A 27238-nucleotide genomic window follows, 5' to 3' on the forward strand; every position below is an offset into this window, starting at 1 on the left:
GCATGTCCTAGTTATATATCTTACTTGGCTTTTGGTCTTCTGTACACTATTGTTCATGTCAACCCCATTCAGAGCTTGTAGCTCTCTATGAAATGTGACCAAGGTCTGTAGCAAACATTTCAGATACCGCTGCCCCTCCCTTATGCGTTGCAGTATCCCAAACTCGCAATCCAGCTCAATGGCTCTGAGCAGGAGATTAAAGATGAAGACAGCTACTGCAGATGTGTTTGCTCACTGTAGTCTCGCTGTCCACAACTGCAGTCCAGACTGTCAACCAGCTGTGCCATAGCTTGGTCTAGATTATTTATAACTACTTCACATACTAAGCAGTAAAACGCTAGAAAAAACTTTTAAATGCACACTGCCTTGAGCTTATATGAATCATTACAAGTAATGGACACAAAAAGCAACACATCCCTTCCCCTCTGCACTCAGTAAATTTTCAGCTTTTACAGACTGTTTACAATGAATCCACTCTGTGTAACTATTTGACGCTTACACTGTTTCAGTGTAATTTCTGTGCCATTTTATATATAAAACAACTGTATGGTCTATTTGTTAAAAGTCAAGGAGTAGCACTGTACAAAACTAACTGTTTTCCAGGACTCCTGTGTAGGCTGCAATTTAGTTTTAGAAAATACTTTTCTGGATATATTATTAGAATGCATGTACAGTAACTATTTCTGAAGTTGTGTTCAAGAAACCTTTGTTTTAAAGCCTTGATGCCTGTAAATGATTAATGTATGTGGGGAAGAGCTTACACAGTCTGTGAGGAGAGTGCCCCAGTACCAGCTCAATTTATTTAGCTCAGGGAATATTGCTTTTATGTTGTGAAGATCAATCACCTTTGGCATCAAGGTAGCTATCAATTACGCGTCTTACTTTATAGCAATTCTATGGGAGATTCCCAACAGCACAGGACCATAAGGGAGGTGGTAAATGTCATAAGTTAGCTCAATTCCAAATGGCTCTTCCCTTTAAGGCACAGCACATGATAAGTGAGTCTTTAATCTGGATATATTGGTTAATAGCAAATGTTAATAATCCTCTGACTCTGCATAACCTGTACGGAGAGTGTTTTCAAAGCTGCTTGTGCGATGGTGTTTATTTCAAAGGTTTAGCAGCTTGTATTCTGCACTGTCTACAAAGTAGGTATAAAATATGGCTGCTGCCATTTTAAATAAACCTGCAAGGCTCACTGTACTTGCTACAGGGTGCAGCAATCATTCAGATTGCATTGATAAGCAGGAAATGTGGGATTTTCCAGTTTTCATTCAAGAGTGTGCACTTGGGTAAAATACAAAGCTCAGCATTTGTGAAGTACCAAATCTACAGCAGCCCTTTGTGCTGGACGTTCATACAAAGGTACATATGGCAAACTGATTGTGGTCAATTGAAACTTAATATTGTATGAAGCAATCTTTTTTCCTTCTTGAAGGTTGCTGTTCATGCTAGGATTTGATTGCCGCATTGCCCAAGAGCTTGTTCATCATTAATTCAGAGTGCATTCTGATACAGAGCCTGTGGCTGGTGCAATATTAAGTTTACACACTCTGCCTGATCTTGCCATGCTCTGATAATCATTCCCCTTATTCCCAAACTTGATCCCTTAGCCCAATTTAGTTTAAAGCCCTCTCTACCACTCCTGTTATATGACTCACCAGAACACTTGTCCCAGCACAGTTCAGGTGAAGACCATCCCAGTAGTGCAGCTCCCACTTTCCCAGTACTGGTGTCAGTGCCCCATGAATCAAAAACCATTTTTCCCACACCAATCTTTGAGCCACATATTTAACTCTCTAATCTTATTTACCCTACTCCAATTTGCTCGTGGCTCAGGTAGTATTAATTCAGAGATAAAAACAGAAAATGCTAGAAAAATCAGGAGGTCTAACATTACCTGTGGAGAGAGACAGAATTAACGTTTTGAGTCCGTGTAACTCTTCAGAGTCAGACGAACTCGAAATGTTAACTCGTGTTTTTCTCTCCACAGATGCTGTTAGACCTGCTGAGTTTTTCCAGCATTTTCTGTTTTTCTTTCAGATTTCCAGCGTCTGCAGTATTTTGCTTTAATCTTAGTAATTCAGAGATCATTATCTTTGAGGTACTGATTTTTAATTTGGCCCCTAGCTGCTCATACTCACTCAGCAGAACCTTTTTCCTAGTTCTGCCTATGTCGTTTATACCTACGTCATCCATGATCACGGGATCCTTCCCCTCCCAATACAAGTTTCCCTCCAGCCCAAAGCAGATGTCCCAAACCCTGGCACTGCCGCCTAGACTCCCGCTCTTGTCTGCAGAGAACTGTGCCTATCCCTCTGACTATACTGTCGCCAACTACCACAAAGTTCTCATTAACTGCACCCCTGCCCCCCCAACTTGAATGGCTTCCTGTACCATGGTGCCGTGGTTAGTTTGCTCATTTACCCTTCAGCCAATGCTTTCACCCAAAAAAGGCTGCAAGAACCTTGAACCTGTTAGACAATTGCAAAGGCTGTGGCTCCTCCACTTCTTTCATCCTGGTCCCCATACGTGTCTCACTCGCAGTCACACCCTTCTTGCCCTGACCAGTGACCAAATCAGAAAACCTATCCTAAGGGGTATGACTGCCTCCTGGTACAAAGTGTCCAGCTAACTTTCCTCCTCTCTGATGCATCGCATGTCTGCAGCTCTGAGCCAAAACTTCTCAGGCCGCAGACACTTACTGCAGACATATTTGCCTTGTATCACACCAGCATCTAAGCTGTCCACATTCTGCACTTGCAACACATCACTTGTCCTGCTATCTTTATTGTGTGTTAAGTAATTTATAATTAACACTGCTATTCCCTATAATCGTTACAACTTTTAATAAACTTTTGAAGTGCAAATTTTGTTGTGCCTTCATCCCAAATCAAACAAGAGATATTTGCTGAGTTTGAACTCCTCTACTCCCAACTATCCTGCCACAAACTGAAGACACTGAATCCTTGAAAGCACACCTAGCTGATTTAGTGCACACATATTAAAGGAGTCCAAATGACTTGTCTGACTTTCATATGCAACGCCAATGTCTTACAGCATTGTGAGGCCTAAAGATCAACCCAGACATATACATCAGTAAACCTGACAAAAGGATGGGAATGGTCGTGCTTAACAAGTGTGACTATATCAACAGAATGCGCACCTTTCTCAATGATGGATCCTAATTTGTGTCCATTGGACTTGCTGCTAAAAAAGACTAGACAGCCTTGCTTGAAAGTAAGCTTAAAAAAATGCTTGCTGGACTTATGTAAGAGCGATGAGCTGCCACGTGATACACATGACAAGGTTCATCCTCACGCCTGGCTTTGTCTGTATATGTACGGGCTGCCCAAGATGCACACGAGTGTTGTCCATTTACACCCTACCTTATCTATGACCGGTTCTGCACAACATGAATTGGCCGAATGGTTGGGCGAATTATCACAACCAGTTTTGAGCAAGTTTTCCACATACAAGTGGAAGGATTCCATCACATTTGTGAAGGCCATACAGGACATGCACACCGATAGTAATGCTGTGTCCGTGTGCTTGTTTGATATTGCTAGCCTATTCAACAATGTTCCACTTAAGGAAGCCATGGATATTTGTGCTGCAGCACTATATCATGGCAATCTAGACCCGCCACCATTGTGCGAATCAGTATTCACCGAACTTATGAACTCGGCAGCTCACGTAGTTTAGTTCAGTTAATGACACCATGTATGCCCAAGTAGATGGTATTGCCATGGGATCCCCTCTAGGTCCAACTCTCACAAAATTCTTTGTTGGGTTCCATGAGAAACATGCCTTCGATGGAATGACACTTAATCTCCTACCCCTCACATATTTCCTAAGTATGGATGATACGTTTTCACCATGGTTAAATCGGCAGCTGCATGTAATAATTTCCTTACAGGTCTTAATGGGCTCCATCCTGCGCTCAAATTCACCTTTGAAATGGAGCAGTCAAATGAACTCCCTTTCCTTGATGTACTAGTTGAGAAATCTTCCAGGGGTTCTCTACCATGGTCTACCGCAAGCCTACCTTCACTATTCAATATACGTGTTGGGATTCTTAAAGTTTCACTTACTATAAGATTGGTCTTATCGACAACCTTGTAAATAGAGCCCAAACCATTTGCTCACCGTACAAGCTTGATGCTGAAATAGGGTGCATCAAAGGCATCCTGCGGAATAATGGCTACCCTGACCAGATCATTTCATGCTGTATTATGAACGGGCTTAAGGCCGTCACTTTTATCCCTAAAAAGTGCCCCGTCTACCTCAGATTACCCTGGAAGGGCAAGGTATCTCAAACATTTGAGCAACAGGTAAAGCTAGCTGTTTCACGCTGCTACTATGCAGAAGCAACACAAATGGTATTCGCCACTAACAGGATGCTGTCGTCAAACCAAAAAGATATTCTGCCTATCACACAAATGAGTAATGTGGTATATGAATTTCAGTGTCTGTGTGATGCTAGTTATGTAGGCCATACATCCCAAAGACTGGTGGATCAAATCAAACAGCATCTCCCCATCAATATTCGCAGTGGGCAAGGTACAGACCATACCTAACCAACCTGTGCTTGCAAAACTCAAAACACAGTGTCCAACATTAGATGTGATTCCGCAATTGGACGACATTTGCTAAATAGCCTTCATTGTGCTAAAAATTACACTGGCAGCCAATTTAAGGGCTTGCAGTGTGGTGCATTTGCATATATTGGAAGCTACTTATATTAACATACAGGGCCCTGCTCTTTGCAGACAGAAAGAATGTACACACATTGCGCCTGTTTCAGCTAACCAAAATGGAGAGCCATTTGCTGACTCATTCCTCTGGGCAACGCCTTGACCAATCAGAGTTAAGCTGCCTGGTTTAAATTTCAAACAATGTTTGGCAGTTAACTGTCAGTCACCATCACTGGCAATGCCTCCATCAATCAGAGGCCACTCGCCAACTAATCAGCACTCTCCTCTCACACAGTATAAATTGTTGCTTCCCCTTCTATTGGTATTCTTATGATTGTCCTGATGAGTGCAAGATGAAAAGCTTCGATGTGTGTCATTTTTCAGCAATGCTAGTAAACCTTACTGCAACTAATAAAATGCAGAAGTTTTGAAGATAAAAAGCAAAATATTCACCAACCAACCACTTATCTGTTTTCCTGTGAAGTCACATTTGATTTTTCTCAATGTGGCTGCTCTGCCCTGGAGCTACAGGCTGGACTGGATTGGACAGCTCTTCTGACCAAGGTTGCTGACCACCTCTGGGTCCTCTTTTCACCTGCTGTTCTACGTGCTGCTGACTGCCTCCAGGTCCTTTTTTTCCCAGTTCTTCTCGGTGCTGCTGACTTCTGCTGGGTCCTCTTTTTGCCCACTCTTCTTGGTGGTGGTTACTATCTCCATGTCCTCTTTCAACCACTCTTACTGCATTACTTACTGTGCCATCAACCTTTGTGTCATCAGCAAACTTGGAAAAAAACTGAAACAAAAACAGAAAATGCTGGAAAAGCTCAGCAGGTCTAACAGCATCTGTGGAGAGAAAAACAGAGTTAACGTTTTGAGTCTGTATGATCTTCAAACAGAGTTAATTTTTCAATTCTGTATGAAGAGTCAAACGGACTTGAAATGTTAAGTCTGTTTGAAGATCATACAGACTCAAAACATTAACTCTGTTTTTCTCTCCACAGATGCTGTTAGAGCTGCTGAGTTTTTCCAGCAATTTCTGTTTTTGTTTCAGATTTCCAGCATCCGCAGTATTTTGATTTTATCTTGGAAAAAAGTTGTGTCATCTAAGTCACTAATGCATGTAGTGAATAGTTGAGGCACCAGCAGAGATCCATGTGGGACACCGCTGGTCACTTCCATAAGATTCATTTACATATCCGTTATCCCTACCTTTTTTTTTTCTCTGTCTTCTAACCAACTACCTAAACAAGTCAATACTTTGCCTTCAATTATATGAGCTTTAACTTTAGCTAAGTTTTCCATGTGGAACCTTATTAGTTATCCTACTGGATGTCCTTAGAAACAGCATCCATAGACATTCCCCTGCCTGGGTTACTTGCTCAAAATATTAAAATTATTCAGTAGACATAGCCTAACGTGACAAATCCATGTTGGCTCTCTCTGATCTGCTAAATTTTTCTTTGTGCCCAGTCACTTTGTCCTTAGTTATAGATTCCAATAATTTCCTCACAACAGATGTTAGACTAGCAGGTTTATAATTTCCTGGCTTCTCTCTCTCTCAGTCTTCATGCCAATCCTTATTGCAATGACTTAAATGCCATTACTTCTTGCACTTGTATCCACCACATATGTATATCTTTAAATTTGTCTGCCCACATTAACCTGGGCCAATCCTACCTGTAGTAAGCTGATTGAAATTTGTGCTTAAAATAACATACTGGTGTTTGCCTACATCTAATGATTTATCACGGTGTTCAGTGTAAAAAAAAAAGACTTTGAGAAACAGTTCTCACATGTATGCACAGTGTGACTTGTTTCCAATTCAGCAGAGGTAGGTGGAGCTCTGAAAGCAGTGTTTTCAATTTTCACATTGGTAATTGGAAAGTTAAATGCGAGTCCCGATATTAATAGTCGTATGTGTGAGTGTTGGGTGGTACAGGTTCCCAGCACTAATGAAAGTTTAAAATTAGGTGAAATTGTCACATCACAGACTTGCCCTGAAGATAATATAGAGCAGGATTTCCTATTGGTTTTAGCACATCTCTCCCACTCCATTGTACTATCTTCATATTCACTTTATGCTGCAATCGTGTTCTGTTCATGCACAGCTTCAGTCACCGTACAGCCCTGCAGCTGACTGTTATACAGAGAGGTTTTATTGTTCTTCTGTCAGTTGCCAGTTTCCTTTGTTTCAGCAGATACCCACCAAAGCATTTCATCCCCAAGACATCTCAAAACACTTTGTAAATCCCACCATAGAACGTTGCAAAAACAAATTCAATAAATCTGCTCATTTGCGTTATTCAGGAGGTGAACCTACAAGCCAATGGCAGGTTATAATGGATTACTTTGGAAGTGCAGCCATTGGCACATGTGGAAACTAATTTGCACACCCAGAGTCTCTCAGACTTTGTTTATAATGATGTTGATTACGAGAGGAACATCGGCCAGGATACCAGGTGAATTCTCCTCTTCAAACATGAATTTTTATGCCCGTTTTAGCAAGTCCCTCAGTTTAATGTCTTAACTCAAAAGATGAGTTGATGTAATATTTATGAACAAGAAAAAGTTACCAATTGGTTGAGAGTTGCAGGATTTAAATATGTTCTATCAGTGTCATTACTGTAAATAGTGGTTTTAAAACTTAGTATGTGAAATTTGGAATCTGAAATTAACAGAAGATCTTTGGGTGTACCCATAAGACTCTAATGTCATTAAAGGATTTTCAATGTTATGAACTATTAGAGCAAACATTTAAGTGTTCAGAAATCTGAAGTTCAAGGGCATCAGTTTGTATATCCATTTTATTGTTTAATGTGTGTTTGAAAAATACACAAATGAGAGCTGTTTTATTCAATAATGGTCAGAATTGGGTGTGTGGTGGTTATGGTACAGGACTGACAACCCAAAAGTTGAGTGTGTAAATCCCACCATGATGGATTACAAAAACAAATTCAATAGGTCCAGTCATTTGTAGCCCTGTTCCAGAAAAGAATGGCCATTGTTTTAAGAAAAACAAACCACTGGCTCATTTATGTTATTCAGAGATTAACCAGCAAGCCAATGGTAGGTTATTAATGACTCCTAGATTGGCTGGGCCATTGAAGATGACATTTCCAATGACCTATATCTGAGAACAAATAACACATTCACAGTAATCAATCTGCAGTGGTGGTCCCATGGCTATATTTCTCCCCTTCTTAGGCCATGACTGGGACTACAGTTCCAAAGACATTGGTTGTTCTCCCATAACTTGTCTATATAGCCAATGTTTATGTGTGAACCTTGACGATGAATATTGATGGTCCATTCTATCCGAGAAGACATCACATCCAAGCCAACCTGCTGCTCTCTCTCTCCCTGTTTCCATATAGGATCTGAATATCAGTTGATATTTTCTTTCCCTTTCCCACCCCGTTTTGAAACTCCAAGGACAATTTTAGCAGCCTGCTGTTACCTCAGCTAACATCCGCTATTTTCATTAGAATAGAGGCTGCAGTGTAATTTAGTAGAGAATGGAACAGCGATATGGACCGTGATTGAGAAGTGAAAAATAAACATTAAAGTTATAACTAGCTTCCCATCTTGCACGCTTCATAAATTTGATTTCACCCAAAGACATGCTGCCAATATCCTAATACTTTGCACGTCCCGTTCATCCATCACCTTTATGCTCGTTGACCTATATTGGCTTCTAGTCAGCAGCAACACCATTTTGAAATTCTTATTCTTGTTTTCAAATCTGTCGTCTTCTTATCTCTGTAACCTCCTCTAGCCTGTGCTCCTCCAGTTTCGGCCTCTTGCAATTCTTGAATTTCATTGCTGCACCACTAGTGGCGATGCCTCCAGCAGCCTGGGCCCTAACTGCTGGGAACCCTTCCATAAACCTTTCTGTCTCTCTAACTCTCTTTCTTCCTTTAAACCTCTGCTTAAAACCTACCTCTTTGACCATAGTATTCATTGCATGTTCTAATATCTCCTTATATGTCTTAGTATTAAATTTTATTTGATAATGCTCCTGTGAACATCTTGGGATGTTTTGCTACTTTGCAGGCTCTATATAAATGCACATTATTGTTGTTGACCTTTTACCTTTTTAACTACCCCCACATTGCCCTTCTATCTGTATTTTTCAGTGTTAATGATAATTGCTACTAGCTCTCAATGCACCATCACTTTGCAGAATGTGGCCTGACCTGTGACCACCAATTTGATTTTCACTACTGATCATCTTTCTGATGATATGCACCCTGGAGCTATCCCCTCTAACAGTTTGGAGAATCATTTGTAAAGACCATGGATATTTCTGAAGCCTTTGTCAAGTCTGGTGCTATATTTCTAAATAAATAATTATTGTGCATTCTCCTACCATAGCAATGTTCCTGGCTATTCAGTTTTGTCTCAAATTACTGCAGTCAGTAGATTTTCCTCAGTCTTTTGCCATATATATTAAGGATTTTCCAGGGTTCTCTTCTCTTTCTCCATTTTTAAAAATTAATTATCTCACCCCATTAACCAGCCATATCAACTATTTTTCTGGCAACTCAACTCAATGAATGGGGTTGTCTTATGAGGAAAGGTTAAGCAGATTGAGCCTATACACATTGGACTTTAGAAGAATGAGAGGTGATCTTTTGAAATATATAAGATCCTGAGGATGCTTGACAGGGTGCTGAGAGTATGTTTCCCCTTATTGGGGAATCTAGAACTAGGGTGCACAGTTTCAAAATGGGTATCTCCCATTTAAGATGGAGATGAGAAGGAATTTCTTCTGTGAGGCTTGTTAGTGTTTGGAATTCCATCCCCCAGAGAGCAGTGGAGGCTGGATTGTTAATTATATTCAACGCTGAGTTAGACAGATTTTTGACTGACAAAGATGTTGAGGGCTATAGGGGACAGGAAAGCGGAGTTAAGCCCATCAGATCAGACATGGTCTTAATGACTGGCAGAACCGATTTGAGGGCCAAATGGCCTACTGCTCCTTTTTCAAATGTTCTTAACCTTCAGTTCATCAATTTGTTTCAAACTTTTTGTGCTGAGTGAACACATCCTTACATTCTTCCTGCAGCAAAATGGTTGAATTACTAAATCTTATTGATGCCCTTCAGTGAGGCAAATTCAGATCTATCTTGATTTTTAAAAATATATTCTTGTGATCAACGGTTAAAAAGCACTTTATTTGACTACACCGTTAGTCCTTCGCCCATGGACTTTCTTGGCATCATATTTCCTCTGATGGATCTTCATTGTTAAAAATGCATCTGAGAAGTTCTGTTTCTTCTTCCATTTAAACATTTATTTTTATTTTCAAGCTTTCTAAAGCCCAAGGTGCTGACTCTTGTGCACCAGCAGCCATCAATTACCTTAGTGAAATGAGATTCTTCATCTGTAAACTTAGCCGAGGAGAATTGGCAAGATATTTAACTTGGCAATGCATGAGATCAGAGCCCCATTTTGTTTTAACCCATTTTTCAGTGGTGGTTGCACAATAGCAGAGATGCTTGGGAACCCTAGCTGATTCCCCCACCCATTCCCAATAGCTCAAGGTCAGAAAGAATCCCATTGGCCTTAGCTCCACAGGAAGATAGATTGCCATATTAACAGTGGAAAGAGAAGCACCTTGCTGAATACATTTAAGACTGGGATAGACAGATTTTTAGCCTCTCAGGGAATTTAGGAATATGGGGAGTGGGCGGGAAAATGGATTTGAAGCCCAAGATGGTAATATTGAATGGCGGAGCAGGATCGACAGGCCCCATGGTTTACTCCTCCTATTTCTTGTGTTTTTGTGTTCTCTAGAAACCTGAAGTGAGTTGTTGTAGCAGGAAGACTGTTTCGCGTTGAGTTCCAAAGGGCTCAGTACTAGCCTTCCTTGTTTTTTGTGGTATATAATGATTTAGATAAATGGGGCATGATTAAGAAATTTGCAGATGATACAAAAATTGACCATGTGATTGATAATGAGGAAGAAAGCTGTAAACTGCAGGAAGATATCAATATATTAGTCAGCCTTTCTGAAATGTGATGGAATTGATAGATAAGATTGCTAAGGCATACGGGGCACTTTCCCTTATCAGCTGAGGCAAAGACTGTATGAGCAGGGAGGTTACTCTGGGACAAAAACAAAAATTGCTGGAAAAACTCAGCAGGTCTGGCAGAGAAACAGAGTTAGTGTTTCAGGTCAAGGATCTTTTGTCAGAACTGGGAAAAGTTAGAGATGTAATAGGTTTTGAGCAAAGGGTGGGTGGGACAAGGACAAAAGGAAGGTCTGTAGTAGAGTGGAAGGCAGGAGAGGTTGAATAACAGAAGATTTAGCCTTATAGGATCAATGGGAATGGTGATGGGATAAGAAAAGAAACAGAGTGTGCCTAGAAGAGATGTGCTGTGTCAGTGAAAATAAGAGAAAAGCCAAAACATGCAAAGAAAAGGAAACAAAATGGGGTTACAGTCTGAAACTGTTGAACTCGATGTTGAATTCAGAAGGTTGTAAATCCCAAGCTTGAGGATCGGCACCTCATCTTTCAATTAGGGACTTTGCAATGGAGAATTTTAGCTGTGAGAAAAGATTGGATAGGCTGAGGTTGTTTTCTTTGGAACAGAGGAGACGTTTAATTGAGGGGCCTAAATAGTACAAATAGGAAAAGTCTATTTCTGCTAGCAGAGAAGTCAATAACCAGGAAACATCGATTTAAAGTAAGAAGGGTTTGAGGGGAAATTGAAGAAAGTATTTTTCACCAAGAGCTTGGGGGTTCTGGACCTTACTACCTGAAAGGGTGGTAGGGACAGAAACCTTCATCACATTTAAAAAGTAGCTGGATATACACTTAAAGAGCAGTAACCTACAAAGCAATAGATGAAGAGCTGGAACGTGGATTAGGCTGGATAGCTGCTATTTTGACTGGCGCACACATGATGGACCGAATGGCTTCCTTCTGTGCCATAAATTTCTATGATTCAATGAGGACCAACAACATTACAATAATTGCTGATTGGGAATGGTGCACAGACCACATGGTGATTTTCAACATTTGCAGTTTAGTTTGGTGTTCTATACATGCCATCTGAGTACTCCAGGGAGGTGACAGGCTGTCAAGAACATTTAGTTTATGAGGGACTCCAAAAGCAGCCAAATTAAAGACATCAGCAAGCCTGTGAGTGAATAAACAGAGACTCTGCCGGCGTGCTGTGACAGCTTCATAGTCCACCTGTACGGTAGAGACAATGGAACTCTGATTTCACATTTGATGAATATGTTTACAAAAAAGTCTTATATGAATTATTTCAATCTTAGATATGTCATTAAATTGAGGAACAAAAAACTGTTGTTATTTTTTTTGCCTAATTTAGGCCCAGATGCATCTTTTATGTTTCAACCACAAGCAAATACAGCACCAGCTAATAAATTCTGCAAACTATAGACTTCTAGAAATCTTGGGGGTTTTCACATGCTAAGTAACATTTTTCTAACATCTAAATTTAACACAGAATTACCATCACCTACTCCACTTTTTCCCAAACCATGCTGTGGGCATACAGGTGTTTTTTTTAAAATGCTTTTGACATGAATTAAACTGGCTGCTGAAAATTTAATTTATTTTTTTTTGGTTCCCCTCACCAACCCACTCCTTCCCATCCCAAGACAGTGTGGTTCAATTCTAGGATTCCAAGCCAGGCACTAGAACTTCATGTGCGATATCACCTCAGGGGTAACTGTCCCTCATGGTTTGGGTACATGCCTCTTGATATAGCAGCATAGCTGAGATTGGCCACGAGGTGTCCTGTGGTTTGAAGGTTGTGGCTGCACTGCCACAACACCAGATATTGGTGCCCCAACATATCAGCCATACGACCATCTCAATGACTAGTGGAGTTTTAACATCTCAAAGAGTATATAGCTAAACTTCAAATTGATAGAGGTGATCATTGTTTTTGGAATATCTAAATTCTAAAAGTTTTCTCTTTTATGTTGTAGACATGTTTAATGTAGCAAAATTCACCTTTTCTAGTGGTTGTAGCAAAATAAATGATTTAACATTTTACTAGAGTCATCAAAACAAAAGCTCTGCTGATTTAGGGACATTGCAAATTTTACACCTTATGCCCAAGAGTTTGTGATTTTTTTTGGGATGAATTATTTTGTGCTCATCAAACTGAGCAATCTGGTGCAGTCAGACCGAATTTTTTTTTTTACAGCTTTTGTAACCCAGTGTCAAGTCATTTGGCACAACACTGACCAGGTAAAATTTGTAGCTCCTTATGTTCTTGCCTATTCTCACAGTAACCTTGGACTGAACTAGTGTGAATTTTTCAACCGCTGACACCAAATAGTCGTTATGGCCCTTAATGGGCAATTTTGTGCTGCGAACCCTGACTCTTGAATGGACTTTCTTGAACAGCTGATGTGCTTCATGATGGTGCTCAGTAAGGTATTCAGGATATTGACCCCGTGCCGATGAAGAGATGGCAATGAATGCCCAAGGCAGGATGTTATGTGACTTGGAGTTGATGTTCCAATGACTTTTTCTACTGTATTTTTTGGTGGTAAAAGTGACAAAGAAGAGAGATGCTGTCACATTAACATTAGTGAGTTACCTTATGCATCCTGCAGGCACAGTATACCAGTAATAGAGGGGTGGTTATTAACCCAAGTCCCAGCCCAGTGAACAGCTCTGTCGCGGATTGTGAGAGCTTCCCAAGTGGTGTTGCAGCTGCACGCATCCAAGCAGGTTATGAATATTACATCACACTCTTAATTTGAGTGTTGCAGCTGGTGAAGTGTCTTTGAAGAGACATGAAGTGATGTGAGGAATATTTCCATATCTGCCACGTTCTTGAAACTATTGTTAATGTGGCTGACCTGGTTAAGCTACTGGTATTTGGTGTTAATTTGCCTGAAGCCCATGTGTGTTGCTGTGTGCTGCATGTGTCTGTGCTTTTATTCGATGATGATATCAGTTTTTGTTGCGTAATGTGATCATGTAAAGTTTTGTTTTATTTATTGGTCTTGGCGTTACGTTGTAGTGTGTATCTGCTGTTTATTAGTATCTTTCTATGATGTGTCTAATATTTGCTATGTTGAGTATCTGTTGCATTGATTTCTGTCTGTAGTTGAAGCAATATGCCCTTGTAGTTTATTTCATCCATACTCTTCACCAGAAATCCATGTTTGACTCTTTCCAATCAAGCTTCTTATCAAAGGCTCTTATCAAAGTCATAAATGGTATCTATGTGACTGTGACAAGGATAATTTATCCTTCCTTGTCCTTTTAGTCCTGTCTGCAACCTTTGACATGGTTGACACACCATCCTCTTCCAATGTCTTTCCACTATTGCCCAGCTGATAGGACTGTACATGTTTGATTCCATTCTTATCTATCTAATCATAGCCAGAGAAACACCTTGCAATATCGTCTTTTCCCACTCCAGCAACGCTACCTCTGATGACCCCAAAGATCCATCCTGGACCTCCTCCAATTTCTCATCTACCTAACCTGCCTCTGTGTCCTCCTGAAATTTCCTACTACCTTTCTCACTGCCAACTGTGTTTCTGAGTTTCATGTTATTTGCAAAATTTGAAATGATCCCCTTTATGTCAAAGTACAGTTCAGTTATTTATATAGAGCAGTGGTCCTAACAACACTCCCTGGAGGATACCACTGTACGCTTCCAACCATTCAACATTACTATCGCTTTTGTCAATTTCTTATTCACATAACAATTGACCCTTGAGTATCATGGGCTTCAATTTTACTAACAAGATTATTATGTGGAGCTTTATCAAATGTCTTTTGATAGTCCACAGACAAACGTACTACCCTCATCAATCCTCCTCCATTACTTCATCAATAAACACAACTGAATTCATTAAACATAATTTGCCTTTACAAACCCATACTGGCTTTCAATTATTATCCCATACTTTTAAAATCCTAATTAATTTTGTACTGGAATAGTGTCTCTAAATGTTCTCCCGCCACCAATATTAGACTGACTGTTCTCTAGTTGTTGGATTTATCCCTTTCCTCATTTTTAAACAGGGGTGTAATATTTGCATCCTCTAGCACCGCCCACATACCTATGAAAGATTGCGGCCGAAGTTTCTGCAATTTCCACCCTTACTCCAGACCCACAACAATGTGGTTGACTCTTAACTGTCCTCTGAAATGGCCTAACAAGCCACTCAATTGTATTAAACTGCCACAAGATGCTGTGGGTGTACCTACACCATAAGAATTGCAGTGGTTCAAGAGGGCAGCTCACCACCACCTCCTCAAGGGTTTTTCAAGATGGGCAATAAATGTGGGTCTTGTCAGAGACTCTCACATCCCAGGAACGAATTTTAAAAAAATCTCCCTTAGAAACTAGTATGGACCCCATCCAGATTGGGTGACTTTAGAACTGCCAACCTTTTTTGGAACCCCTCTATTTATTTTACCTTATTCAATATCGCAACTTTCTCAGGACTGTGATATTTGCAGCATTCTGTTTAGTAAGGCCAGACGCATAGTACTCATTTAGATCCATAAGGCCCCTCAACAGTCCTAGCCTTTCCTTTAAATGCCTTTTTACCGTTCCCTGCAAATCTATTTTGTGCTTTTTCTTTGCCTCTTGCTTCTTCAATTCTCCTCTCTACTTTCTATATTCAGCTTGGCTCCATGCTGAATTTTAAAGAATATTCTTTCATGGCATGTGTGCGTCGCTGGCTAGGTCAACATTTATTGCCCACTCTCAGTTGCCCTCAAGAAGGTGGTGCTGAGCTGCCTTCTTGAACCATTGCAGTCCATGTGGTGTAGGACACCCACAATGCTGTTAGGAAGGGAGTTCCACGATTTTGACCAGCGACAGTGAAGGAGCGGCAATATATTTCCAAGTCAGGTTGGTGAGTGGCTTGGGGGGGAACTTGCAGGTGGTGGTGTTCCCATGGGTCTGCTGTCTTTGTCCTTCTAGATGGTAGTGGTCGTGGGTGTGGAAGGTGCTATCTAAGGAGCCTTGGTGAGTTTCTGCAGTACATCTTGTAGATGGTACACACTGCTGCTATTGTGCGTCGGTGGTGGAGGGTAGTGAATGTTTGTGGACGAGGTGCCAATCAAGCCGGCTGCTTTGGCCTGGATGGTGTCAAGCTTCTTGAGTATTGTTGGAGCTACATTCCTCCAGGCAAGTGGAGAGTATTCCATTACATCCCTGACTTGTGCCTTGTAGATGGTGAACAGACATTGGGGAGTCAGGAGGTGAGTTACTCGAGGTTGCGAACCTGACATTTAAAAGCCTCCTTTTTCTGTTTCATTTCAATCTATGTCTTCAGTTATCAGCAACTCTAGCTGTCAATGTCTTTCCTCGCCTCTTAATGGCAGATCAGCAGGTCACCACCACCTTCTCAAGAGCAATTAGGGATGGGCAATATGGGCAATAAATGCTGGCCTGGCCAGCGATGCCCACACCCAGTGAAAGAATAAATTTTAAAAAGTAGGGATATCTCATAGTGTGTTGTAGGTCTGTGTTTAAACATTAGATATGTCCTATAATGCATGTCTGTGTCTGACTGTGGATGGGTCCTGTGCTTTGAAATTTGTATGGTTTTTCTCTGGGGATCTGATGCTTGTACCACAGGCATGTATTTATTTTTTAATGGCACATTGCAGCCTGGTTGTTTGTGAGCGTGGCCGAGGTTCTGGAGGCTCATTGTTGAAGTGAGGTAATTGCACCGGTGCTTTAAGGACTAATGGTTGAAACTAGGTTAAGGGTTAAAAATTGATAAAATGCTTAAGATAAAACTCAACTTGCACAGAGGACAAAATTGGTTAAAACAAAATCACCGATGGAGTTAGGAAAGGGCTGGGACTTGAGTTACGGTGCTACCTAGTGGCTGGAACCTGTAGTTACATGGTGACAGACTACTATTTACATAGGAAAATGCCATTCTAGATGTTTACATGGGCCATCTCAATTGTAAATTACAAAAAATTGCAACAACAGGGATATGACGGAGCGCTCGGAAATGCAGGATTTCAAATGTATGATTGGATCTTGTGGTGCCGTGCATGATGGATCTAAGCATGTAGCATGTTGATTTTCCTGCATATAAAGTAATGGGTTGTTTGAAGAGGAATTAGTAATAGTTTATAGGAACCTTGTGCTGTGTGTACACATTTTATTTTCTCCTTTAAGAAATGCTAGCATTATAGTACTACCTAGGCCCATTTTCACCTTTCTCTTTCCCCTCAACCTCTCCACCCAAAAAACTGCTGAGTCTGCCCTGCGCTGCTACATTGCAGTCAGATCTCTGTGAAGTAAGTTAACTGTACCTCACTCTCATATTTACAGCCCATCCTGTATGTCAGCTGCATTCAGGTGCTTTGAGATCCCACGCATATTCTGATTGTCTGTGACACATTACTGCTGTAGTAACGTACGAACATTGAATCAATGTCACAGAGGGAATAAGTGTCATAGCAGCATTTTCACTGGTCCCAAAAGGAACCAGTAAAAGAAGAGGGTTCCTGACACCTGTTTGGAAAAATCTGATTGGCTGATTTCGATGTAATCTCAGGCTTTGCAAGACCTATAGTATAGGATCAGCTGCTAAAAAACAGTATAAAAGCAGCTTTAGTGTTGACCCGAACTCATTGGGTTGAAGTGGGCAGCACCTTGGACTCTAAATTTAAGAAAATGATTTTATTAAATCACAAAGTTTTAATATTTAGGAAAAGTTTGCAATTAAAACTTGTGTACCTGTGTAAACAGAAATCTCATGTCAGGAAGATGTAATGCTCATAATATTATTGGAATTTATTGTAAAATAGAGTAATAGTGGGATGTGTCTATGTGTCTATATGTGTTTGTGTGTGTGTGATTTAGAGGCAGCTATTCTGGGTGCTTTGATGTAAGAAGAGAAGTTAGGTTTGAAACGTTAATTAAGTAAACATGGTGAAGTTTAGAAACATAGGCGTCAAGGGAACATTTGCCTTTTTAAATAAACCAGACTAGATTGTTTCCAAAGGAGGGGTGAAATGTGTCACCTAGCTAGATGAAGTTTAGAAAGAGTGTGTTTATTTTTCCCAAAGATTACTGGTAAAACTTAGTGCTATGAGAGGTTTTTATTTTCAGGAAGATAGAGTCCAAAGACATAGTGAAGAATGGGTATTTGCATTCAAAGAGGAAAATATGTATAAAGGAAAGACGACTTTAAGGAAAGGCATTTTTAAGATCTTAGCTAAAAGCAAGAAACTACGGATGCTGGAAATCCAAAACAAAAACAAAAATACCTGGAAAAACTCAGCAGGTCCGGCAGCATCTGCGGAGAGGAACACAGTTAACGTTTCGAGTCCGTATGACTCTTCAACAGAACTAAGTAAAAGTAGAAGAGAGGTGAAATATAAGCTGGTTGTCGGGGGGGCGGGGGGACACAGGTTGAGCTGGATAGAGGGCCAGTGATAGGTGGAGATAACCAAAAGATGTCACGGACAAAAGGGCAAAGAGGTGTTGAAGGTGATGATATTATCTAAGGAATGTGCTAATTAAGGGTAGAAAGCAGGACAAGCAAGGTACAGATAGGCCTAGTGGGGTGGGCTAAAAGGCAGAGATAAAACAATGGATGGAAATACAGTTAAAAATAATGGAAATAGGTGGGAAAAGAAAAATCTATAAAAATTTTAGATCATGAACTCTCTCCATCCCCACCCCCTTTCTGATGCCCCCTCTTTTTTTTCCCAATAATTTATATAGATTTTTCTTTACCCATCTATTCCCATTAGCACATTCCTTAGATAATATCATCACCTTCAACACCTCTTTGTCCTTTTGTTTGTGACATCTGATCAAAATCCTGGAACTCTCTACCTAACAGCACTGTGGGTGTACCTACACCACATGGACTGCAAAGTTTCAAGAAGGCAGCTCAACACCACCTTCTCATGGGCAACTAGGGATGGGCAATAAATGCTGGCTCATCCAGTGAAACCCACATCCCATGAATGAATTTTTAAAAATGATAATTTAGCAACTGTAGAGGAGCTGAGAAAGAGAGGGTGGTGAGGTAGAGCTGGGTGATGTCAATGTACATGTGGAAATTAATGCTGTGCCTTTAGATGATGTCACTGAGGGGCAGCACGTTGGTGAGAAATTGGAGATGGCCTAGGATAGATCCTTGGGGGGGACCACCAGAGGTAACGGGAGCAGGAAGAGATGTCATTGCAAGTGATTCTCTAGATACAATTAAATGGATAAGAATGGAACCATGTGAGAGCAGTCCCACTGAGCTGGATAACAGTGGAGAGGTATTGGAGGAGGATGGTGTGGTTGAGAAGCACAAGAAGGGAAAGTTCACCTTTGTCACAATTGCAAAGGATGTCATTTGCAACTTTGATAAGAGCTATATTGTACCGTGGCGAGGATAGAAACCTAATTGGAGGGATTGTAAATGGAGTTTCAGGACAGTTGGGAACCAATTTGGGAGGCGACAAACCATTCAAGGACTTTGAAAAGGAAAGGGAGTATGGAGATGGAACTGTAGTTTGCAAGGATGGCGGAATCAATGGTTGGTTTGCTGAGGAGAGATGATAGTGGCACTTTTAAAGGAGAAAAGGACAAAACCTGAAGAGAGAAACATTTATAATATTGGCTAACGTGGTGACCAGGGGAGGAAGATGGGTAATCAGTTTAGTGGGAATGGGATCAAGGAAGCAGGAGATGGGTCTAATGGACAAGATGAGCTCAGAGAGTGTATGAAGGGGGATAAGGGAGAAAGTAGAGAAAGATGTGAGTTCAGGGCTAGGGTCAGGGGGGTGGGGGGGGGTGTGCAGACATTAAGGAAGCTTGGCCAGATGGGAGGGACACAGCAACAGCAGCTAATTGGATTGTCTCAATGATAGCGATAAAGCAGCCCAAGAGCTTGGACGTGAGACTGGAGTGAACAGCAGAGAGGGATTTAAGAAGAATAGAGAAAAGAAGCTAGGGGATGTTTGCATTCCAGGATGATCCTGGAATAGTGTACAGTTTTAGCAGAGGAAAGCAGGATCCGCTAGTGTTTTAAGAGGCCCAGCCAGACCTGGATCAGTTGTCCATCATTTCCTTTCAGATCATGTTACTTGAACTTAAGGGAGTGCAGATGAGGGCCATACTGGGGGAATGGCAATGATGAGAGAGAGTAATGCATCAGAGGTGGAGGTGAGGGTTGAACAAATCAGTAGCTTCAGAAATGTTGTGGTGAACAGAAGGCCAAGAGTTGTGAATTTGAAAATGCAGTTGTAAGTGAATTGGAAATTGTTTTTTCCAGGGAAAAATACAGAATGAGCTAGAGTTGGGGTGAAGAAGGGGGATGTGGGCATGAGTGATACAAGGAAGTGATCAGAGATGGCCATGATTGATATAATGGGATTAGTAAAACGTGAGATGGCAAGGTCAAGGAGTGGCTGTGGATATGGATTGGGGAACATACATGGAGGGATGGATTTAGAGAGGATAAGTGGGCAATGAACTTTGAGAACGTAATGAGTTGAGGTGCAGGGTGAAATCACCAAGGATGAGAAGCTGGTCAGTGCAGAGGCTGAGGGAGGAAAGCCTCTCCCCTTCTGGCATTCTCTCCCTCACTCCTCCTTTCCCTCCTTCCATCTGCATTCCCTTCACACCCTTTCCCCCCCACACCTTCAGCTATAGTGCAGTGGTGCATGACTTCTGGTACGTCTTGCTTCCTGCCAGCTGGGTGTGGAGTGGTATCACTGTTGCTGGACAAATTGAATTCCACTGATCACTCTTTCCCCATATTTGCTCTTAAGATTGAGCATCCAACATGATTTTTTTAATATATAAACCAGACTCTGGAAGGTACAGTAGGATTGACCATTTGTTCTTTGCACTGTATCTACAGCCCTCAAATTCAGATCCTTTTGGTGCTTCTGGCTCGGGACAGTTTGGAGGGCAAGGATTCACTGATGACCCTTTTCAAAGTAAACAGGATACACCAGCACTGCCCCCAAAGAAAAGTGTACCCCCACGGCCTAAAGCACCCCCTAGTGGTAAGTTGAATTGCCTCATGGGTAAGTATGCATTTGAATAATTCCCCAGTATTAGCATTATTAGCTTGTTTTTTTACACCATGTGCTATGTTTGTTTAGCTGTTCAATGTACTTCTATTTAAATAAATACCAGCAGAGGTCCGTAAAACATTTGCAGTGCAATTAGTATCATTATTGCAACAGTACTTCTTTAAATCCTCATCCCATGTCATTCCATCTTTCCTATACCATCCTTTTCAAGCTGTACTCATCCCTCTTATCGTCTCCATCCCACCCTTTCTTCCTATCCTGTTCCCATCCTCCCTCTGCCCCACCAATACTGCCTCCTCCCATGCTGCCCCTTCCCCCATGCCATCCCACCCTCCCCTTGGCCTTTGCAGAGTGCTTTATGGCCGGTGAGGTGGTTTTGCAAATATTTGTTGTTCTCCACTTGTGGGATGGCAGTTGGTTAATTAGATATTTTAAAACTTCATTGTGACATTTGGTTACTGAATATTACCGAGGCATCACCCACCAAATATACACACTAACAGCCCCCCCACCCCGGCATCTTAAACTGGCCAATTAAAACAGTCCGGACAGACAAAAATGTTGTGTTATTATTAGATAGGTTAAGAGAATACCATAAATCAACAAAAAATAGAAATTCAGCAATCATTCCTTTTCTGTTTAATTATATTTGTTTATGCTTCTGTTTCTTGTAACCACTTTCACATGAGTGCATTGTTGACTTTGGCACTAATTCTGAGTGGGGCAACATGATGGGTTGCATGTTTCCATCGATGATTTCTCTTAGGGTTAACTGCTTATCTCATGACATGCGAAGTTCTGAGTAGAGCTTGGACACTTCCCCACAGAAAGAAGGGAAATAAAGTTGAAGGTGTCTTCTTGGTGCTGCTTGAACACTTGGTCCAAAGAGAGAACATTTGTATAGCACTTCATTATTAGAAATGCCCTAAGTTTCAGTTATGTAGAGAGATTACAGGCACATTTAACATTTGTTCAAAATTATGGAGGGTAATTAAGGAGTTGTTGTTTCCGATGGCAGTAGCTTTGGTAACCAGAGCTTTATTAATTACCTTTATTAATTTAAGGTAATTAGCAAAAGAAACAGAAGCCCGATGAGAATTTTTTTTACACAGCAAATTGTTATGATCTACAATGGAAATGATGATGGAAGCAGATTCACCAAAAACGTTCAAAAGATAATTGGATAAATACTTGAAGGGAAACAATTTACATGGCTATGGGAAAGGACAGGGGAATGAGACTAATTGGATAGTTAGGTACGCACATGATAGTGTGAATTGCTGGCTCATTGTGTAATTCTGTGAAGTATCTTTGAGTAAGATTAGAGCTCACATGTACCAGGTAATGTTAACTAAATTATCCAGTGCAGTAAATGAAGTGCAGCATATATAAACTCCACAATTGAGGCACAAGTGAGAAAAAGAAGGGGCAAGCACTAAATCACTTTATAGGAACAGGAGTAGGCCTTTCAACTTCTCAAGCCCGCTCTGCCATTCAGTTATATGATGACTGATCAATATCTTAACTCCCATCTATCCACCTTGGTTCCAAGTCCCTTAATATCTTTGCCTAACAAAAATCTATCAATCTCAATTTTGACCTCGCCTCCACACCTCTTTTTGGAGGGCAGGGGCTTGAGGGGGCGGGGGTGGGGAAAGCGCTCCAGGTCTCCACTACCTGCGTGAAGCCAAGTGCTTCCTGATGCCTAAATGGCACTGAATGGCCTAGCTCTAATTTCAAGGCTATATTCCTTTGCTCTGAACTCTCTATCTACTCTATCAAACCCTTCAATTCTGCTCTGAGTAGAATTAGTAGACGATGACAAGATGTAAACTAGGAGCATTCACCAGACACCCTAATCAAATAAAAGCCTTTGTGGGATGAGATGAGGAAAGTTATTAGTAAGGGATCAACTATGGTAATTGGAGATTTCAACTTAGCAGTATTAATTGGTACAATAATTTCTCTACTGGTAAGATGGAAAAAATTTCTAGAGTTAATGGAAGACTGTTTTGAGACTCGTTTGGAAAAGAGCCAACGAAGGGCAAAAAATATCCTAGATTTGATTGAATAATAGGGATGCTCAAATCTCCAATACAAAGATGGATTTGGCTTATGTACCAGTAATCAGAGTATGATCATATTTGATATTACAAGAATTGGAGAAATTATTAAAACCGAAACAAAATTACCAAATTCAAATATAACCAACAGATATGCTTGAGAAGCCTTGTCAGCTTGATCCTAAAAGGTTTAAGTGTGTATCGGAGAGTGGCAGAAGAATTATGGAATTCCTTCAAGAGTTGAATTCGGAATACAGAATTTTTGCACATTTTTGAAAACTTGCTGTTTCTTTGAAGACTTTTTTAAATGCCTGAGTGTTTATTTACACCAGGTTAAGAGGTCTGAAATGCATAAAACCTTCTGACATTGATACTATGAAAGACTGTGGTTGATTGATACTTGTGAGATGTTATAAGCTTAGCCATTGTTTTCAAAGGATCTTTTCAAAGTCTCTGCCTATTGTGTCAGTTTCAAGATCATTTCAAAGACTTGCTAACCTTGCCAATGGCTAATTGATTTTTTAGAGTGGATATGGAAGATGGATGGGCATGGGAGACATGAGGGGACTGGCAGGCATATTTGGAGATATGAGAGGGCATAGGAAATGAGCGGATAGGGGCAAGGAAGGTATGGGGTATCTGAGGGGCCATTGGGAATATGGAGGGTCATCGACGTGGGCTATTCATGTGGGGTGTGAGGGGTGAGATTTTGAAGGCCTGACGCTGTACATTACAACTGGACGTTCGAGCCTGTCAGTCTTGCCATCCGCCCACCTGTTTTGGGCTTGCCTGTGGAGGCAGTGGGCCAGAACAAAACTATGGTGGGCAGAGGCCTCCTTAATGGAGACAGGTTTGCGTGGCCAGGAACTTTCCCAACTCCTGATACCTGTCTCCTTCACGAAAATCCAACTCAGCGTGTTCCTCAGTACTTGCCAATGGCACTTCTGAGCCAGTTGGCACTATAGATTAATCAAATCGTATATCACAGTGGACCATTTGACCCGTTGTGCTTGTGCCGGCTCCTTGGTAGAGCTTTCCCATTAGTCGTCCTCCTCTGATCTTCCCCCTTAAACCTGTAGTTTTTTTCCTTTCAAATATACATCCAAGCTCCTTGAATGTTATTGAATCTGCGTTCACCACCCTTTCAAGCGGTGCAATCCAGGTCACAACAATTTGCTCCCTCACACCCTATGACAAAGCACTGACCTCTTTACATTTATATCCCATCATGCCGGTGCTTTGTTATCATTTGGTGAATGCTGTATATCGATGCACAAAAGTAAATGCTTTTTTAAAGCCTTCCCCGTGATAAATTAGATGTCATAAGAGGAAGATCATAAGCAATGAAAGCTGTGAGCGCTGATGTCATATGGGACTGAATAACGAAAGCTTTAGTTTGGAAACACATAATCGCAAGGGAACATAATTCATTTACTTCAGATTTTCAGAAAGTGAAATATAGCAACATATTTGCTATACCATGTCCTCAAATTGAAAATAGAATCATAGAATGGTTACAGCACAGAAGGATGCCATTCAGCCCATCACGTCCTTGCAGAAAGCCAGGACGGACAATTCATCTAGTCCCATTCCCCCGCCTGTTCCCCATAGCCCTGCAAATTTTTTCTCTTCAGATAATTGCCTCATTCTCTTCTGAATTCCTCAAAATATAAAGAAAAACAACTTGTGATGGTATCAATCCTCTTTTTTAGCCCTTGTCTCCCATCATTCCTAGGCTTCTGCTAATGCTGCTCTGAGATAGCCATTAAGAGTTGGTTATGAGTAGCCTGTGGTTTTTCTGAGCTAGTCACTGGCTGCTTTCATTGGGAGGCCAACAAGTGTATCTAAGGTCAGCAGCATGATGGCTCATATTGCTTTCTGCCCACTTCCAAATACTGCCATGCTGTTACAGCAACAGAAAACTTCATTACCTGTTAGATTCTCATCAGTTGTCTCTAATATGCTCAGTGTTTTGCAATGATTTTATATCCTGCTATTGTTAGAAGTTGTGTTCCTTTTTCAAATCTTGTTTGGGGATGAGAACGGAAATGGGCATAGAATGGCATTGCTAAAACGAAATTGGAAAAGGGATGTGAAAGGGGAAACCTTGTGTTTGTGTGTGAATGAGAATACACTTCCTAAAGAAAAGTGCAAAATGATCACAAATACTTTGTGTAACTGCTTCTAAACACTTTCCTACATGAACCAAGTGCTGTGTTCTTTTATTATTCTTTTGCAATGTCGTGTTCAATGCCTTCTTAAAGAAACTTTTGAATCTTGAGAAATTTTGAAATGATGAGCTGACCTCTTAATTTGTGTTATCAAAAAAAAGCAATCTGAGTTTGCATTTGGGAGCATAGTTCTTTGTGTTTGTTGGGACAACCCATTTGAGGAGGAGGGCATTGAAGCCCCTCAAAATACTTTTTTTTTATTCTTTCGTGAGATATGGGCATTGCTGGCTAAGCCAGCATTTTAATTGCCCCTGAGAAGGTGCTGGTGAGCTGCCGCCTTGAACCGCTGCATTCCATGTGGTGCAGGTGTACACTCAGTGCGGTTAGGGAGGGAGTTCCAGGACTTTGACCCAGCGACAGTGAAAGAATGGCGATATATTTCCAAGTCAGGATGGTGTGTGGCTTGGAGGGCCAGTTGCAGGTGTTGATGTTCCCATGCATCAGCTGCCTTGAGGATCTCTCATTGTAGAAATGTTATTTGAAGCCAAGAGGCCAATCTTTGACCCAGCGACAGGATGGTGTGTGGCTTGGAGGGGGAAGTTTGAGGTGGTGGTGTTTCCATGCTTCTGCTGCCTTTGTCCTTCTGGGTTGTAGAGGTTGTAGGTTTGGAAGGTGCTGTTGAAGGAGTCTTGGTGAGTTACTGCAGAGCATCTATGGTACACACTGCTGTCAATGGGTGTTGGTGGTGGATGGGGTGCCAATAAAGCGGGCTGCTTTGCCCTGAATGGTGTCAAGCTTCTTGAGTGTAGTTGGAACTGCACTCATCCAGGCAAGTAGACAGTATTCCATCACATTCCCGACTGTGCCTTGTAGATGGTGGACAAGCTTTGAGGAGTCGGGGTGAGTTAGATTTTCCAACTTCTGCCCTGCTCTTGTAGCCACGGTATTTATGTAGCTATTCCAGTGAGCTGCCGCCTTGAACCGCTGCATTCCATGTGGTGTAGGTGTACACTCAGTGCTGTTAGGGAGGGAGTTCCAGGACTTTGACCCAGCGACAGGATGGTTTCTGGTCAATGGTGACCCCCAGGATGTTGATAGTGGGGGATTCAGCAATGGTAATGCCATTGAACGTCAAGGGGAAATGGTTAAATTCTCTCTTGTTGGAGATGGTCATTGACTGTTTGTGTGGCGCAAATGTTACTTGCCACTTATCAGCTCAAACCTGAATGTTGTCCAGGCCTTGCTGCATATGGGCATGAACTGCTTCAGTATCTGAGGAGTCATGAATAGTGCTGAACATTGTGCAATCATCAGCAAACATTCCCACTTCTGACTTTATGATGTTGGGAAGTTCAGTGATGAAGCAACTGAAGTTGTTTGGGCCTCGTACACTTTTTACTCTTTCATGGGATGTGGGCATCACTGGCTAGGCCAAAGTTTTTATTCATATCCCTAATTGCTCTCGAGAAAGTGGTGGTGAGCTGCTTGAACTGTTGCATTCCGCATGATGTAGGTACACCCACAGTGCTGTTAGGGAGGGAGTTCCAGGATTTTGACCCAACGACAGTGAAAGAATGGCGATATATTTCCAAGTCAGGATGGTGTGTGGCTTGGAGGGCCAGTTGCAGGTGTTGATGTTCCCATGCATCAGCTGCCTTGAGGATCTCTCATTGTAGAAATGTTATTTGAAGCCAAGAGGCCAATCTTTAAATGATTGTTTTCATTCAAGTGAAGGGCGCTGGTGTTGGGAATGGGGCATGTTTATCATTTTTTATTCTTTCATGGGCTGTGCGTGTCACTGGTAAGCCCAGCATTTATTGCCCATCCTTAATTGTCCTTGAGAAAGTGTAGTGAGCAACCTTCTTGAACCGGTGCAGGTATACCCACAATATATTTCAGTGCTGCCATTAAAACTCCAGGTTCGATAGAATTCACTATTCAATACTGTTTTATGCAGAATTGAGATGAGTTCTGTGGTTTAGACACAGTTTCAGATTGGCACAGCCTGCTTTTCTTAATGATCTTTGTTGCCAGGCGAGAGATGAAATATATTGAAATCCGTAGAAACAAAGCTACAAAAAACAAATACTGACAATCCCAATTAACTTACATTATAATAGATACTTACTGCCTCTTGAAACTTTGAACAATTAAAAATTGCAAACCAGGAGCAGCCTTCAATGCACTAAATGCATTTACAACTTAAACCATTAGACATACAGATATGTATGAAGTGGCAGTGGCTGTTTGTGAGAGGACATGGTTGG

At 41.3% G+C, this 27238-nt stretch overlaps 1 protein-coding gene across 12 annotated transcripts in view; it reads left to right on the forward strand.

Moving 5' to 3' along the window:
* The window catches only part of eps15l1a (epidermal growth factor receptor pathway substrate 15-like 1a), a 375872-nt gene that overhangs the window by 245459 nt on the left and 103175 nt on the right, over positions 1 to 27238 (forward strand). For 9 of the 12 annotated variants that reach the window (XM_041204271.1, XM_041204267.1, XM_041204266.1 and 6 more), the window contains one exon: positions 20560 to 20707. The exons of 2 other annotated variants lie outside the window; for them this stretch is intronic. In XM_041204271.1, the coding sequence (XP_041060205.1) occupies positions 20560 to 20707 (148 nt within the window). Of the gene's footprint in view, positions 1 to 7004; positions 7157 to 20559; positions 20708 to 27238 lie in introns of those variants that run through there. One more of the 12 variants, XR_005945120.1, reaches the window with a different exon arrangement.

Source organism: Carcharodon carcharias, chromosome 14 (genome assembly GCF_017639515.1).
Source record: "Carcharodon carcharias isolate sCarCar2 chromosome 14, sCarCar2.pri, whole genome shotgun sequence".
NCBI lineage: Eukaryota > Metazoa > Chordata > Chondrichthyes > Lamniformes > Lamnidae > Carcharodon > Carcharodon carcharias.